The following is a 15227-nucleotide window of genomic DNA, read 5'->3' as shown; positions in this document are numbered from 1 at the left end:
CTATTCTATTCTATTCTATTCTATTCTATTAATTCTATTCTATTCGATTCTTATTCTTATTCTATTCTATTCTCTCTACTCCATTCTTCTGTATTGTATTGTATTGTATTGTATTGTATTGTATTGTATTGTATTGTATTGTATTGTATTGTATTGTATTGTATTGTGTTCTGTTGTTGTTCTGTTCTATCCTATCCTATCCTATTCTATTCTATTAATTCTATTCTATTCTATTCTATTTTTATTCTATTCTATTCTCTCTACTCTACTCCATTCTTCTGTATTGTATTGTATTGTATTGTATTGTATTGTATTGTATTGTATTGTATTGTATTGTATTGTATTGTATTGTATTGTATTGTATTCTGTTCTGTTGTTCTGTTCTGTTCTGTTCTGTTCTATTCTATTCTATTCATTCTATTCTATTCTTATTCTATTTACTCTACTCCATTCTTCTGTATTGTATTGTATTGTATTGTATTGTATTGTATTGTATTCTATTCTATTCTATTCTATTCTTATTCTATTCTCTCTATTCTACTCCATTCTTCTGTATTGTATTGTATTGTATTGTATTCTTATTCTATTCTATTCTCTCTACTCTACTCCATTCTTCTGTATTGTATTGTATTGTATTGTATTGTATTGTATTGTATTGTATTCTTATTCTATTCTATTCTCTCTACTCTACTCCGTTCTTCTGTATTGTATTGTATTGTATTGTATTGTATTGTATTGTATTGTATTGTATTCTTATTCTATTCTATTCTCTCTACTCTACTCCATTCTTCTGTATTGTATTGTATTGTATTGTATTCTATTCTTATTCTATTCTATTCTCTCTACTCTACTCCGTTCTTCTGTATTGTATTGTATTGTATTGTATTGTATTGTATTCTTATTCTATTCTATTCTATTCTATTCTATTCTATTCTCTCTACTCTACTCCATTCTTCTGTATTGTATTGTATTGTATTGTATTCTATTCTTATTCTATTCTCTCTACTCCATTCTTCTGTATTGTATTGTATTGTATTGTTTTGTATTGTATTGTATTCTTATTCTATTCTATTCTCTCTACTCTACTCTACTCCATTCTTCTGTATTGTATTGTATTGTATTGTATTGTGTTCTGTTCTGTTCTGTTCTATTCTATTCTATTTTATTCTTCTTATTCTATTCTATTCTCTCTACTCTACTCCATTCTTCTGTATTTTATTGTATTGTATTGTATTGTATTGTATTGTATTCTTATTCTATTCTGTTCTCTCTATTCTACTCCATTCTTCTGTATTGTACTGTATTGTATTGTACTGTATTGTACTGTACTGTATTGTACTGTATTGTATTGTATTGTATTGTATTGTATTGTATTGTATTGTATTGTATTGTATTCTGTTCTATTCTGTTGTTCTGTTCTGTTCTGTTCTATTCTATTTTATTCTTCTTATTCTATTCTATTCTCTCTACTCTACTCCATTCTTCTGTATTGTATTGTATTGTATTGTATTGTATTGTATTGTATTGTATTGTATTCTATTCTTATTCTATTCTATTCTCTCTACTCCATTCTTCTGTATTGTATTGTATTGTATTGTATTGTATTGTGTTCTGTTCTGTTCTGTTCTATTCTATTCTATTGTATTCTGTTCTGTTGTTCTGTTCTATTCTATTCTATTCTATTCTATTCTATTCTATTCTATTCTATTCTATTAATTCTATTCTATTCGATTCTTATTCTTATTCTATTCTATTCTCTCTACTCCATTCTTCTGTATTGTATTGTATTGTATTGTATTGTATTGTATTGTATTGTATTGTATTGTATTGTATTGTATTGTATTGTGTTCTGTTCTGTTGTTCTGTTCTATCCTATCCTATCCTATTCTATTCTATTAATTCTATTCTATTCTATTCTATTCTATTCTATTTTTATTCTATTCTATTCTCTCTACTCTACTCCATTCTTCTGTATTGTATTGTATTGTATTGTATTGTATTGTATTGTATTGTATTGTATTGTGTTCTGTTGTTCTGTTCTGTTCTGTTCTGTTCTATTCTATTCATTCTATTCTATTCTTATTCTATTTACTCCATTCTTCTGTATTGTATTGTATTGTATTGTATTGTATTCTATTCTATTCTTATTCTATTCTATTCTCTCTATTCTACTCCATTCTTCTGTATTGTATTGTATTGTATTGTATTCTTATTCTATTCTATTCTCTCTACTCTACTCCATTCTTCTGTATTGTATTGTATTGTATTGTATTGTATTGTATTGTATTGTATTCTATTCTTATTCTATTCTATTCTCTCTACTCTACTCCGTTCTTCTGTATTGTATTGTATTGTATTGTATTGTATTGTATTGTATTCTTATTCTATTCTATTCTCTCTACTCTACTCCATTCTTCTGTATTGTATTGTATTGTATTGTATTGTATTGTATTCTTATTCTATTCTATTCTATTCTCTCTACTCTACTCCATTCTTCTGTATTGTATTGTATTGTATTGTATTGTATTGTATTGTATTGTATTGTATTCTTATTCTATTCTATTCTCTCTACTCTACTCCATTCTTCTGTATTGTATTGTATTGTATTGTATTGTATTGTATTCTGTTCTGTTGTTCTGTTCTGTTCTGTTCTATTCTATTCCTATTTTATTCTTCTTATTCTATTCTATTCTCTCTACTCTACTCCATTCTTCTGTATTGTATTGTATTGTATTGTATTGTATTGTATTGTATTGTATTGTATTGTATTGTATTGTATTGTATTCTTATTCTATTCTATTCTCTCTACTCTACTCCGTTCTTCTGTATTGTATTGTATTGTATTGTATTGTATTGTATTGTATTGTATTCTTATTCTATTCTATTCTCTCTACTCTACTCCATTCTTCTGTATTGTATTGTATTGTATTGTATTGTATTGTATTGTATTCTTATTCTATTCTATTCTCTCTACTCTACTCCATTCTTCTGTATTGTATTGTATTGTATTGTATTCTATTGTATTCTGTTCTGTTGTTCTGTTCTGTTCTGTTCTGTTCTATTCTATTCTATTCTATTTTATTCTTCTTATTCTATTCTATTCTCTCTACTCTACTCCATTCTTCTGTATTGTATTGTATTGTATTGTATTGTATTGTATTGTATTGTATTGTATTGTATTCTTATTGTATTCTATTCTCTCTACTCTACTCCATTCTTCTGTATTGTATTGTATTGTATTGTATTGTATTGTATTGTATTGTATTGTATTGTATTGTATTGTATTGTATTGTATTGTATTGTATTGTATTGTATTGTATTGTATTGTATTCTATTCTATTCTATTCTATTCTATTCTATTCTAAATGTGAGTCAGTTGCCAAGCGTCCCAATTTGGATTGCATGACCCTGGGGATGCTGCAATGGTCGTAAGTGTGAAAAACGGTCCTACAGCAAGTCCCTTTCCTCAGTGACGTTGTAACTTGGCTGGTAAGTTGAGAAATAGTGTACTTCAAAGAACCTGTGACTAGCTTCTAGTCCCTGTGGTTTTCACCCTGAGGCGTTCCTTGGATGCTCACCCGGTGAGGTTTCGGATCAGGTAGAAGGACGCATCATCGAAGGCCGGTTTCCCCATCCTGCTCGGGTTCAAGACAGGCGTATACTCCATACCCATCACGGTGACCTTGCCCTCTGGGAGGGACATCTCCGATGGGGCAGAGCTCATGAGGGAGTCTTGAACGAAGATGGCGGGCAGGGAAGTAATCTCTGTTTCCTAAGAGATGAGAATGTAGGAGCAACAAGGCCGGAACACATAGAGGTAGTCCTCGGCTTACGACCACAACTGAGCCCAACGATTTCTGTCGTTAAGCGAGACATTGGTTCAGTGAGTTTCTGCCCCGTTTTACAACCTTTCTTGCCACAGTTGTTAAGTGAGTCCCGTGCAGTGTCCCTACGGTCACGTGGAGAAAATTCAGTTGCTTGGCAACGGGCTCGTATTTATGACGGTGGCAGTGTCCCGGGGGTTATTACCTGGATCCGGAGCTGACAGTTGAGATATTTACACCTCTTCTTCAGTTCTTCCATGACGAACTTGGTAAACTCATAAAGCCTTTCTGGAGTCATGCTCTGAGGGAAGGAATCGAAGAAAAAAAAATGAAATAAAAATAAAGCACCCTCAAAACCGCAAAGCAGAGATTTAAAATGCAGGTAGTCCTCGGCTTACAACAGTTCATTGAGTGACCGTCCAAAGTGACAACGGCACTGGAAAAAAAAATGCGACTCACGACCAGTTTTCACCCTTACGACACACGTCATGGCATCCCCACAGTCGCGAGATCTGAAGTCAGCCGCTTGGCAACTGGCTCGTATTTACGACGGTCGTAAATCATCCCCTTTTTGTGACTTTCTGACGAGCAAAGTCAATGGGGAAGCCAGATTTGCTTAACGACGGTGTGACTCATTTGAGAACCACAGGGATTCACTGGACAAATTATAGCAAGAAAGGTCGCAAAACAGCACAAAGCTCTCTTAACAAATGGGTTTCACTTAGCAACGGAAATTTCGGGCTCGCTTGTGGTCATAAGTCGAGGACTACCCGTGCTGGTCTTTTTGAGTCAACCCCCCCTTCCCCCCCCTTTAGAACCTACTTCCTTGTCCACGTTAGGGTGGGCACAGGCATCGATCCTCTGAACGAGCTTCTCCAAGTAGTTATTCAACGTTTGGGTCTGCCAGTTGGATTTGGCCACCTGGAAAGTGAAAAGACACCCCCCCACACTCAGTTAGAAGACCCTCACGGAAGAAGGCAAAAGCTTTTCTCTAGCTGGCCTTCGGTCAGGCGCAAGCCACCAGACCCAGTCGTGAATCGTCCCAAGCAGAAGGTTTATTGTGAGTCAAAAATCTTGTTGGAGAGACAGCATCCCCTGGAGAAGGGTCAGATAAGACTTCGGGTCTGGAAGTCTTAGCTGGAGATTCCACCACAGGGAAGAAGGGAGGGAGGGAGAGAGGATAGAGAAAAAGAAGGGAAGGGAAGGAAGAGAGGAAAGTGAGATAGAGAGGAGGGAGGGAGGGAGGAAGGAGGGAAGAGAGATGAGAAAAGGAAGGGAAGGGAGGGAAGGGAGGACAGAGGTAGAGAAAAGGGAGGGAATGGGAAGAGGGAGGAAAGTGAAACTAAAAGGAGAGAGGAGAAATGAGAAAAGGAAGGAAGTCAGGCAGGCAGGAGAGATAGAGAAAAGGGAGAGGGGAGAAATGAGAGAAGGAAGGAAGGAAAGAAAGAAGGAAGGAAGGAAGGTGAGATAGAGAAAAGGGAGAGGAGAAATGAGAAAAGGAAGGAAGGAAGGAAGGAGAGATAGAGAAAAGAGAGAGAGGAGAAATGAGAAAAGGAAGGGAGGCAGAGTGGGTGGGTGATGGACTTTTTTTCTCTTGGTACCTCTGTCTTGATTTTCACTTGAATATTGGTCAGAAATCGTTGGATTTTCTCCAAGAAGACTCGATCCATAGCCAGGTAACGAAACCTGTTCTCGAACTTGCTGATAATTTCTGTAGCCTGGTTGGGTAACGGGAGGGACGATTAGAAGGACGATTAACAACTGTCTTTGCTTAACTGCAGAAATGTTGGGCTCGATTGTGGTCATAAGCTGAGGACCAGCTGTATACAAGTATCCTGTCAGCACTTCAAGCTGCATTTACTCTAGTGCTGACATAAGAAGGAGAAGCGGAGGCATCTGGAAAGGGACGTTTGACTTTTCACCTACTTATTTTCCCTGGAGATAATATCCCCTAGGAGATGGGATGGGAGGGGGGAAATTCCTTTGAGCTGGAGCAGTAGATTAGGGGTAGAGTGACTTGGAAGATGGCCAATGAGTGCAGCGGAGTGGGGAAAGGAAAGGGAGGGTTTTGGGTCAGGAAATCAGTGTTGGCTACGATGGAGTCGGAGTTAGAATGTCGTGCTTAATAAATGGGAGTTTTTCATCAAAGACTTTGTTTGAAATGCAATTTATTTGAGACAACCTCGAAACCTGACATATCCACTCTTTTCTCACCCTCTTTCCTGAACCCAACTCTGGTTGTTTGGGATAGTCTCCCAGTGGCTGACCTGCTCCAGATAGCCAGTCTCTGCTTTCTCCATATCAATCATGATCAAGCCTTCGACAAATTCTATGCGCGAGTTCTCCTTCTGCAGCTGCTTCATGAAGATCTCTAGCTCCTCAGGGGAAAAGTTCCCGCCATCTGCAAAGAGTCTAAAAACAACAAGGATGGGCCAGTATTGGCTGGAAGGTCATTAAAGAGAGAACCTGCTGAGCAGGGGGTTGGACTAAAAGACTTCCGAAGGTCTCTTCCGTCCCTGTTACCCTGTTTTTCTGGGTACCTGCAGGCTTTCAGGAAGTCCGTGTTAGAATCCCGCAGTTTCCCCAAAGCCTCCTCCAGATACTGTCTGTAACTCCTCATGGAGACCTGGAGCACTTCCACATGGTTCAGCAGCTCCATATGGAGGTTACGGCTGAGGGCCATCACCCTATGGAAGAGAAAGGGGACAGAAAGCCGTCACTCGGAAGTAGCTTTTGAAGGGGAGCTGCCATTCTGCTAGCCGAGCGCTGCCAACTAACAGCCAGGAAAGGAGGGAGGGAGGGAAGAGAGGATTGAAAATGTTTCGGGAGGAATTAAGGGAGGGATGGGAAGCAAGCCAGGTGAGAAAGCACCAGCCAGCCCAAGGTCAACCATCAGAATGCAGAACTGGAAACTTGAGGGTCCATTTACCCAAACAATATCCTTTCAGCTGTGAAGCTTTTTTTCAGCCCTAAGGAGGCGCTAGTGAGTGAAGCGATCTCTGTGGTTTGCCTGCTTTTCTCATTGCTTCTCTCTCCAAAGATCAGTTGTGCTTTAGAAGCTGTTTTTTTTATCCCCAAGCAGGAAAAACCACCAAGCTCAGAAAGCACAAAAGATCCCAAAATCCAACCCTGAGTTACAAACATTCTCTTCTATCGGTAACGTGAATTTCCCCTGGGCTTAAATCATGTTCCCTTCTACATTCTGATGGCACCTTCTGCAGGGCCATCTCCAAAGCCCTGAACCCCCAATAGCTATTGTGTGATTGTGGCTGGCGTCCCTTTTTTTCCCCCCAAAGTCAAACTGACCTTTCTGCCCGGCTTTCCATCTGGAAGACTTTCTCCATGTCTTGGATTCGGGTTCGGAAGGATTTGCTGACCGCGTTGTGGTCTTCTCGGATCTTGATGAAGGCGCTCCTCTCCTTATTCAGCGCCTCGATCAAGCCGGCGGAGTGACGCTTCAAGCGGTCGCTGTGAATCCGTAGCTCCGCTGAGAGAAAGGAGGGAAGAAAATTCCGGCGTTTTTATAAAGGGAGGGAAGGATAGAAAGGAGTGCTGGAGAAGTTCCAACCCACAGACCTCCTCTTCTCCCCCCCCTTCTCTTCCCCTCCTCCTCCTCTTCCTCCTCCTCCCCCTTTCCCGGCTCTGATGATGCAACCTTCTGACAAGCCGGATTCCTGTAACAGCCGTATGACTCACTTAACAACTTTTAGCGCTTCACTTAACAACTGTGGCAAAGAAAAATCGTAAAATGGGAGAGACCACAACCGTCTCGTCTTAGCAGGAGAAATTTGGGGCTCAGTTGTGGCCGTCTAGTCGAGGACTGTCTATAAATGCGTCGTCTGGCTCAAAATATGCCCCCGCCCCTCTTCAATTCAAGGACTCGCATGGCAAGGACTGAGAGTGGATCTGGCTATAGGATAAAAAAACAAACAAGCATGAGAACATAACCAAACGTACGTACCCCTCCTGACGTTGTAAATGTCCTTCTCGATGCGTTCCCTCCGGGGTTCGTGAAGATGGAGGCGCAGCTGCAGCTCGGAGTTGAGCTCTTCCTTCTTGGCCACCACGACCACGCCGATGCTGGATAAGGTGTCATCAAACCACTTCTCCAGATGCTCGAAGAACTGGAGTCGGATACTGTCAGGGGAGCAGAGAGGAGGGCAAGGAAGAGGCGGCTTGAGGATAAAACGGGTCGCTGGGTCCCATCTCAAAGGCCACGGAAAAAAGGAAGGATTCGGAAGATCCTGGGGGCTGAAGGGCTGCTTGCGGCCATGACGGAATGCTAACCTGGCTAGCTAAGGTTTGCATCGTAAATCGGGAGCTGCCCAGAGTCGGTTGAAAGATAGGCAGCTGTAGAAATCTTTTCAAGAAATAAACAAGCCAGGTTAAAAATATCTTTTTTTTTTAAATTTCATCCTGATCTCTTTCTAAACCCACAATTTGTGGTGATAGTTCTGCTATGTTTTGTGCGGGATGCCCCAAAGCGATCAGACCCAGAATAAATTCCTGAAAGGATTTATCGGAGCTGTTTAAAAGGTGGATTTTTAGGAGTTTGATGCCATTTCGGCTGATGGGTTTAGAACGCTCCCCAAATCCTTTTTTAACTGGAGAAAAATGTCCTATTCTTTAAGAGAAAGGGAGGGAGGGAAGGAAGGAAGCAGAGAGAGAGAAAGAGAGAGAGAGAGAGAGAGAGAGAGAGAGAGAGAGAGAGAGAGAGGAAAGAAGGAAGGAAGGAAGGAAGGAAGGAAGGAAGGAAGGAAGGAAGGAAGGAAGGAAGGAAGGAAGGAAGAGACGGAGAGAGAGAAAGAGGAGAAGAAGAGACAGAGGCAAAAAGAGAAAGGAGGAGAGAGAGAGAGAGAGGGAGAAGCAGAAACAGAGACAGAGAGACAACGAAAGAAAAGAAACAGAAAGAGAGAGAGAAAGAAAGAAAGAAAGAAAGAGAGAAAGAAAGAAAGAAAGAAAGAAGGAAGGAAGGAAACAAAGAAAGAAAGAGAAAGAAAGATGAGAAGGAGAGACAGAGGCAAAAAGAGAAAGGAGAAGAGAGGGAGAGGGAGAGACAGAAACAGAAACATAGAGAGACAAAGAAAGAAAAGAGAGAGACAGAAAGAAAGAGGGAGGAGGGGAAGAAAGAAAGAAAGACACAGAGAGATAGAAAGAGAAAGAGAAAGAGGAGAAGGAGGGAGAGGCAAAAAGAGAAAGGAGGAGAGAGGGAGAAGCAGAAACAGAGACATAGAGAGACAAAGAAAGAAAAGAGAGAGAGAAAGAGAAAGAAAGAGAGAGAGAGGTTTGCACTTACTGTCTTCTGATATCTCTAAAGAAAGCCTCTGACAGGTACACCTGCTCCAGGTAGGAAGGCATAGAACTGCTTTTCAGTTTTCCCTGGTAATATTTCTCTGCTTTCCGGAGCTTGGACTTCTTCAGGTACTCCACCACTTTGTAGGTGTTTCCATTGGACGTGGTGAAGAATTCCACAATCACATCCTTTCGCTTGGACTCCTTGCCCGAATCCTTGGTCTGGCAGAAGGATAAAATGGAAGGGGCGAGACTGAGCGGCTATTTTTGAAACGGGGTTCAAAAGATGAGAACGGCCAATGACTTCAGTTCTAGTCAGTTCTCTTCCTTTTCTTTAAGGGTTACCATTCATATTTTCACCCCCTTAGAAAGCCTGATGAAAGCCCAGAAACCTGGAGACAGGGAGTTCTAGTTCCGCCTTAGTCATGAAAGCTGGTGGGGGGACCTTGGGCCAATCACCAGGAGACGGTGAGTTCTAGTCCCACCTTAGCCATGAAAGTCAATTGGGTGACTTTGGGCCAATCACCAGGAGACGGTGAGTTCTAGTCCCACCTTAGCCATGAAAGTCAATTGGGTGACTTTGGGCCAATCACCAGGAGACGGTGAGTTCTAGTCCTGCCTTACCTATGAAAGTCAATTGGGTGACTTTGGGCCAATCACCAGGAGACAGTGAGTTCTAGTCTCGCCTTAGCCATGAAGGTCAATTGGGTGACTTTGGGCCAATCACCAGGAGACAGTGAGTTCTAATCCTGCCTGACCCATAAAAGTCAATTGGGTGACTTTGGGCCAATCACCAGGAGATTGGGAGTTCTAGTCCCACCTTAGCCATGAAAGCCAACTTTTGGCCAGCCCCCCCCCCCCCAGCCCAACCCACCTCACAGGGTTGTTTGTTGTAGGGAAAACAGAAGGTGGGTTGGATGGAGTCATTTGTAAAGAAAACCAAGGTGGATGGAAAGAAAAGAAACAAATAAACGGGATGGGACAGTTCCTTGTAATCCATGCACAAGGAAGCGTGGATGTCGCCTGATCCTCATGGAGATTCCCAGCTCACCAGATCTGGCTTGGTGGCGTCTTGAGTCTTGGCCCCCGAGGTGCTCCTTTGCCCTGATCTTTCTACATCATCTCCACCGACACCGTGCTTGTCACTCTGGCGAGCAGGGGTCTCCATTTCTTCCCCTTCCTCCTCTTCTTCCTGGTCCGCTTCCTCCATTTCGGTAGGATCCGTGCCTTCCGCATCCCTCTCCCCATCCTCGCTCTCTTTCTCCAGGAGAATCTCCACAGCCTCTTCTGTTTCTTCTACCTCTTTGCTCTCCTCCGTTATTTCTGGTCAAGACACGCAACAAAATATTCCGAGTCCGGCACCTTAGGGGTGGGGAAGCTGTTGCTAAACTACAACTCCCAGCACCCCTCAGCACTAGCCAACCCATTACAGGTAGCCCTTGGCTTAACGCCTACAACTGAGCCCCAAGTTTCTGTTGCTAAATGGGTCCGTTGTTGAGTGGTCACTCATTTTACGACCTTTCTTGCCACAGTTGTTAGTAACCGTGTTATTAACCGTCGCTAGTCACCGTGATCCGCTGAAATTGTGAGATTAATCACACGATTGTGAAGCGAACCTGGCTTCCCTGTTGACTTTGCCCATCAGGAGGTCACAAAAGGGGATCGCGTGACCGCAACCATCATAAATAGGAAGCAGGGAGGCTGATTTGCGGGCTTCCAACAAGCGAAGTCAATGGGGGGGGGAAGCTGGATTCACTGAGCTACCTCCTGATTCACTTAACAACCGCGGGGGGAAAAAAACGGTTGTAAAAATCAGGTGGGGCTCACTAAACAACCAAACTTGGTCAGCGACAGAAATTGGGAACTAGCTGTATTTGAAAAAGGACTTCATAGGAGTGATGGAATTCAATTTTGTTTTACTACCGTTTCTGTGGGCGTGGTGTGGCTTGGTGGGCGGGGCTTGGTGGGTGTGGCAGGGGAAATATTCCCCCCCCACTCCTGGTAGAAGGATACTGCAAAATCCCCATTCCCTCCCAACTCCAGAGGAAGGATACTACAAAATCCCCATTCCCACCCCACTCCAGCGGAAGAATATTGCAAAATTTCCAATCCCACCCCACTCCAGGGGAAAGATACTGCAAAATCCCCATTCCCTCCCCACTTCGGGGCCAGTTAGAGGTGGTATTTATTTATTTATTTATTTATTTATTTATTTATTTATTTATTTTATTTTATTTAATTTAATCTGTATACCGCCCTTCTCCAACAGGACTCAGGGCGGTGAACAGCCATGGTAAAACATAACATATAAAATTTAAAAGCAATTTAAAAACATTAAATAATTTGGCTATCCAATTAAAACAACCCGGATTAAAACCAATTACAAATTAAAATCGAAGGGATGGGATCAAGCCAGCCCAGCTAGGTGAAAAAGATGTGTTGGTATTTGCCGGTTCTCCGAACTACTCAAAATTTCCGCTACCGCTTCTCCAGAACCTATCAGAACCCGCTGAATAGCACCACTGCTTCATGGTCCTTACCTCCTTCTTCCCCTCTTCCTTCAGTTGAGCCTTCCGATTTCTTTAAGGTCTTCTAAAAGAAAATGGAGAAAAATAGGGGAGAGGGAGAAAGGGAGTTACCTATTTGAAAAAACACACAGCTGTTTTCCCCAACATCAGCAAAGGAACAATTAACCCAAGGTCCATCGTGGCTTTTAAATAAACTGCCCACAAGCCCACAAAGCAACGTTGAAGACGGATCGAATCCACGGTATTAAGAAGCAATCTAACCAGGATTAGAAGAAGCCACACTGCAACTAAAGAGGCTCCAATAGTCTGTTCAAAAGCCGGGTTTCATTGGTATTTTTGTGGTTGTGGTTTGGAATGGCGGCTAAAATGTTATTTGTTAGCGTTCGTCCCGCCGGATAGAGGAGATCTGGAAATTAGTTCCACGGGAAGGCTAAAGATCCAGAGAGAAGAGACGAAGCGTTTTCTTTTTTAAGGTCCAAAACAAGATAAAATTTGGAAGCAGCCAATAAAAGTTTTAACCCAACTTTTGTTATTATTCTGTATTCTGCTCTTTCTGTCCTCTAAGCGGTGGTGAAATCCTATTTTTTTTACTACCGGTTCTGTGGGCGTGGCTTGTTGGGTGTGGTGTGGCTTGTTGGGTGTGGCTTGGTGGGCGTGGCAGGGGAAGGATACTGCAAAATCTCCATTCCCACCCCACTCCAAGGGAAGGATGCTGCAAAATCTCCATTCCCACCCCACTCCGGGGCCAGCCAGAGGTGGTATTTGATGGCTCTCCAAACTGCTCAAAATTTCCGCTACCGGTTCTCCAGAACCTGACAGAACCTGCTGGATTTCACCCCTGCCTCTAAGCCATGATTCAGAAGGACTGGGAATTCAGTCTCCGAATACCACCGGCGACTGGGTTCACCCCCTGTACGAAGCAATCCCACGCGTCTTGTTTGACGGGCGTGCTTGGAGTGCCAGCTAAGTTTCATGCAGGTTGTATTAAGCGATCTGTTTTTCTGCCTACCCCTTTGTAGCTGCCCAGGACGTAAAAATACCGACTGATGGTGGCGCTGTAGGAAAGAAGCTCGTGCCGAACGTGGCGTGGGTAAGCGATCACCTTAGACAAGAGGTCTTGATGGAAGGCGGTGTACCTTGACCAAACAAAAACGGCGTAATTTGAACCTTTTTCCATCCTCCCTTCTCCAAACTGCAGCACCCTAACCCTAACCCTAACCCCAACACAATACAACCCACAGTGAAGATAGAAATTTCCTAACCCAATAAATCATATTAACAAAACACCCAGTCCTATTGCACCAGTGTGAACATGTCACACGTTGCGCTGGCCCTGCAGTCCATCATACAATGTACCGTATTTTTTGGAGTATAAGACGTACCTTTTTCCCCCAAAAAAGAGGGTGAAAATCTGGGTGCGTCTTATACTCTGAATGTAGCCCCGCCCAGCCTCTCAAACGGAGATTTCAGAGGCTGAAAGAAGCCTCTGAAAGAAGCTTCAGAAAAAAAGCCTCTGAAAGGTTTTTTATCTAAAATAATATGGCAAGCAACAAAAGAAGAGTCAGTAAAGGTTCTAATCAAACAATGCTAACAAATCTGGAGAATGACACAATAACCAACAGATCGGAAGAGGTTAATCTACCAAAGAAAGAAGATTGAACAGAATAAAGGTAGTCCTTCAGAAAAAAAGCCTCTGAAACAGAGTTTCAGAAAAAAAGCCTCTGAAAGAAGCTTCAGAAAAAAGCCTCTGAAAAAAGCTTCAGAAAAAAAGCCTCTGAAACAGAGCTTTAGAAAAAAAAGCCTCTGAAAGAAGGCTTTTTTTCTGAAGCTCTGTTTCGGAGGCTTTCAGAGGCAGAAAAACAAACAAACAAACAAAAAAAAGCAAGGCACAGGGCTCACAACCAAGGAACCTGTTGATAAAATTCACCTCTGGGAACAGCTGATTGGGGGTATTCCGGGAGGCAGATCCACCTGCCAATCAGCTTTTTTCTTATTGTCCTCCCCAAAAACCAAGGTGCGTCTTGTACTCCGAAAAATACGGTAGTTATGATGTTATTTCGCATTCAGGAGTCTGACGGCCCACGGATAAAAACTGTTCTAAGGCAGCGAGCCCTAGCGATCTCATCTAGTGGTATCAGGGTATTTGTGCTGTGCAAAGCCCTCAAAACAACATAGGCGCCAGTCCTTCACGTACCCATTGCGAATGATGTCCAAGGCAGCATAAACCTTCTCGAGGTAGGCTTTGAGTTTTTCATCGGTGCTTTGCATCCTGAGTTTGTCCACTGCTATGTCCAGATTCATTTCCCTTAGCTAGTTGCACGCGGAAAACAAAGAGGCGTTTTGTACGTATAGATTTTTTGTATGTATAGATTTTTTTAAAAAACCACTCAGTTGCATATTAGAATGATTTTAGCCAAATGCATGGTGGAAATTCATTGTTAAGAATCAGCCTGGGAGGAGAAGGAGGAGGAGGAAGAGAAAGAAAGGAGGAGGAGAAGAGGAGGAGGAGGAGGAGGAAAGGAGGAGGAGGAGGAAGAGGAGGAGATGGTGGTGGTTTTGGTGCGCTCTGACTTTGGTTGTTTTTGTTGTAGATGTTTCATGACCCAAACTAGGTAACAACATCAGTGCTAGAAGGGAGTGGGGTTTGCAGGGAGGAGGAGGAGGAGGAAGAGGAGAAGGAGAAGAAAGAGAAGGAGGAGAAAGAGAAGAAAGAGAAGAGGAGGAGGAGGAGGAGGAGGAGGAGGAGGAGGAGGAGATGGTGGTGGTTCTTGGTGCTCTCTGACTTTGGTTGTTTTCTTGCAGATGTTTCATGACCCAAGTAGGTAACATCATCAGTGCTAGAAGGGAGTGGGATTTGCTCAATACCCCCAAACAAAGAACTACCAACTCAGACAAATGATCGAACTATAAACAGAAGTCTAATCAAGGAACCACCACGAACACTCCCACCAATATTGACAGGGCAAGCCACTCTATATAAGCCGAGAGCAAACCGCACTCCTTGTAGCACTGATGATGTTACCTAGCTGGGTCATGAAATGTCTGGAAAAAAAAAACCAACCAAGCATCCTCCAAAAACGGGAGAGCGCGAGGCAGACAGCAGTCTGCATCTTCTAGAGAATTTTTCAAATTAGACAGAAAGGACCTTAGAAAACTAAATGGAGGGCAGGAAACTTGGTCCTTGGAGGTCCTCTCCTGAGCTATACCCAGGATCCAAATTCTGTAGTGTTTGCAAAAAATAATAATAATAATAATTTGCAGGGTCTCCTCCCGGACAACCCCACCCATCCCCAAACTGGGACCAGTGCTCTGACCTTGTTCATATTTTCGTGCTTGACACGACAATCGTTTAAAGCTTTCTGAAGATTGTTGTCCTGTTGGCTGAGTTTCTGCTGGTGGAAATCAAAGATAGCCAGGACATCTTGGAAGTACTGATAGAGGTGCCGGCAGTTGATTTCGCTGATTTTAACCAGGTGCTCCAAGTCAGCCTGGAAGAGTCGGGAAGAACGAGGAAAAGATCCGTGGTGGGGATGGGAAAGGAGACAGTCCTGACCAGGGAAGGCTAGGAGGAAAAAACTGAATC

At 42.5% G+C, this 15227-nt stretch overlaps 1 protein-coding gene across 1 annotated transcript in view; it reads right to left on the bottom strand.

Annotated features, from left to right (window-relative positions):
- The window catches only part of CCDC180 (coiled-coil domain containing 180), a 45059-nt gene that overhangs the window by 16452 nt on the left and 13380 nt on the right, over window positions 1-15227 (bottom strand). The window contains exons 13-26 of the mRNA XM_070955779.1: window positions 14959-15132; window positions 13839-13954; window positions 12654-12780; window positions 11657-11708; window positions 10168-10439; window positions 9121-9338; window positions 7786-7961; window positions 7131-7311; window positions 6365-6511; window positions 6092-6236; window positions 5426-5542; window positions 4647-4745; window positions 4030-4125; window positions 3579-3772 (exon numbers count right to left, since the gene is read on the bottom strand). Coding sequence (XP_070811880.1) covers window positions 3579-3772; window positions 4030-4125; window positions 4647-4745; window positions 5426-5542; window positions 6092-6236; window positions 6365-6511; window positions 7131-7311; window positions 7786-7961; window positions 9121-9338; window positions 10168-10439; window positions 11657-11708; window positions 12654-12780; window positions 13839-13954; window positions 14959-15132 — 2114 coding nt within the window. The remainder of the gene's footprint in view (window positions 1-3578; window positions 3773-4029; window positions 4126-4646; window positions 4746-5425; window positions 5543-6091; window positions 6237-6364; window positions 6512-7130; window positions 7312-7785; window positions 7962-9120; window positions 9339-10167; window positions 10440-11656; window positions 11709-12653; window positions 12781-13838; window positions 13955-14958; window positions 15133-15227) is intronic.

This window comes from Pituophis catenifer, unplaced genomic scaffold, assembly GCF_029215685.1.
Source record: "Pituophis catenifer annectens isolate HBS135680 unplaced genomic scaffold, rPitCat1.0.hap2 SCAF_17, whole genome shotgun sequence".
In the NCBI taxonomy this organism is placed as follows: domain Eukaryota; kingdom Metazoa; phylum Chordata; class Lepidosauria; order Squamata; family Colubridae; genus Pituophis; species Pituophis catenifer.
The sequence above is the reverse complement of the archived record's forward strand: the minus strand, read 5'-3'. Positions and strand labels throughout refer to the sequence as shown.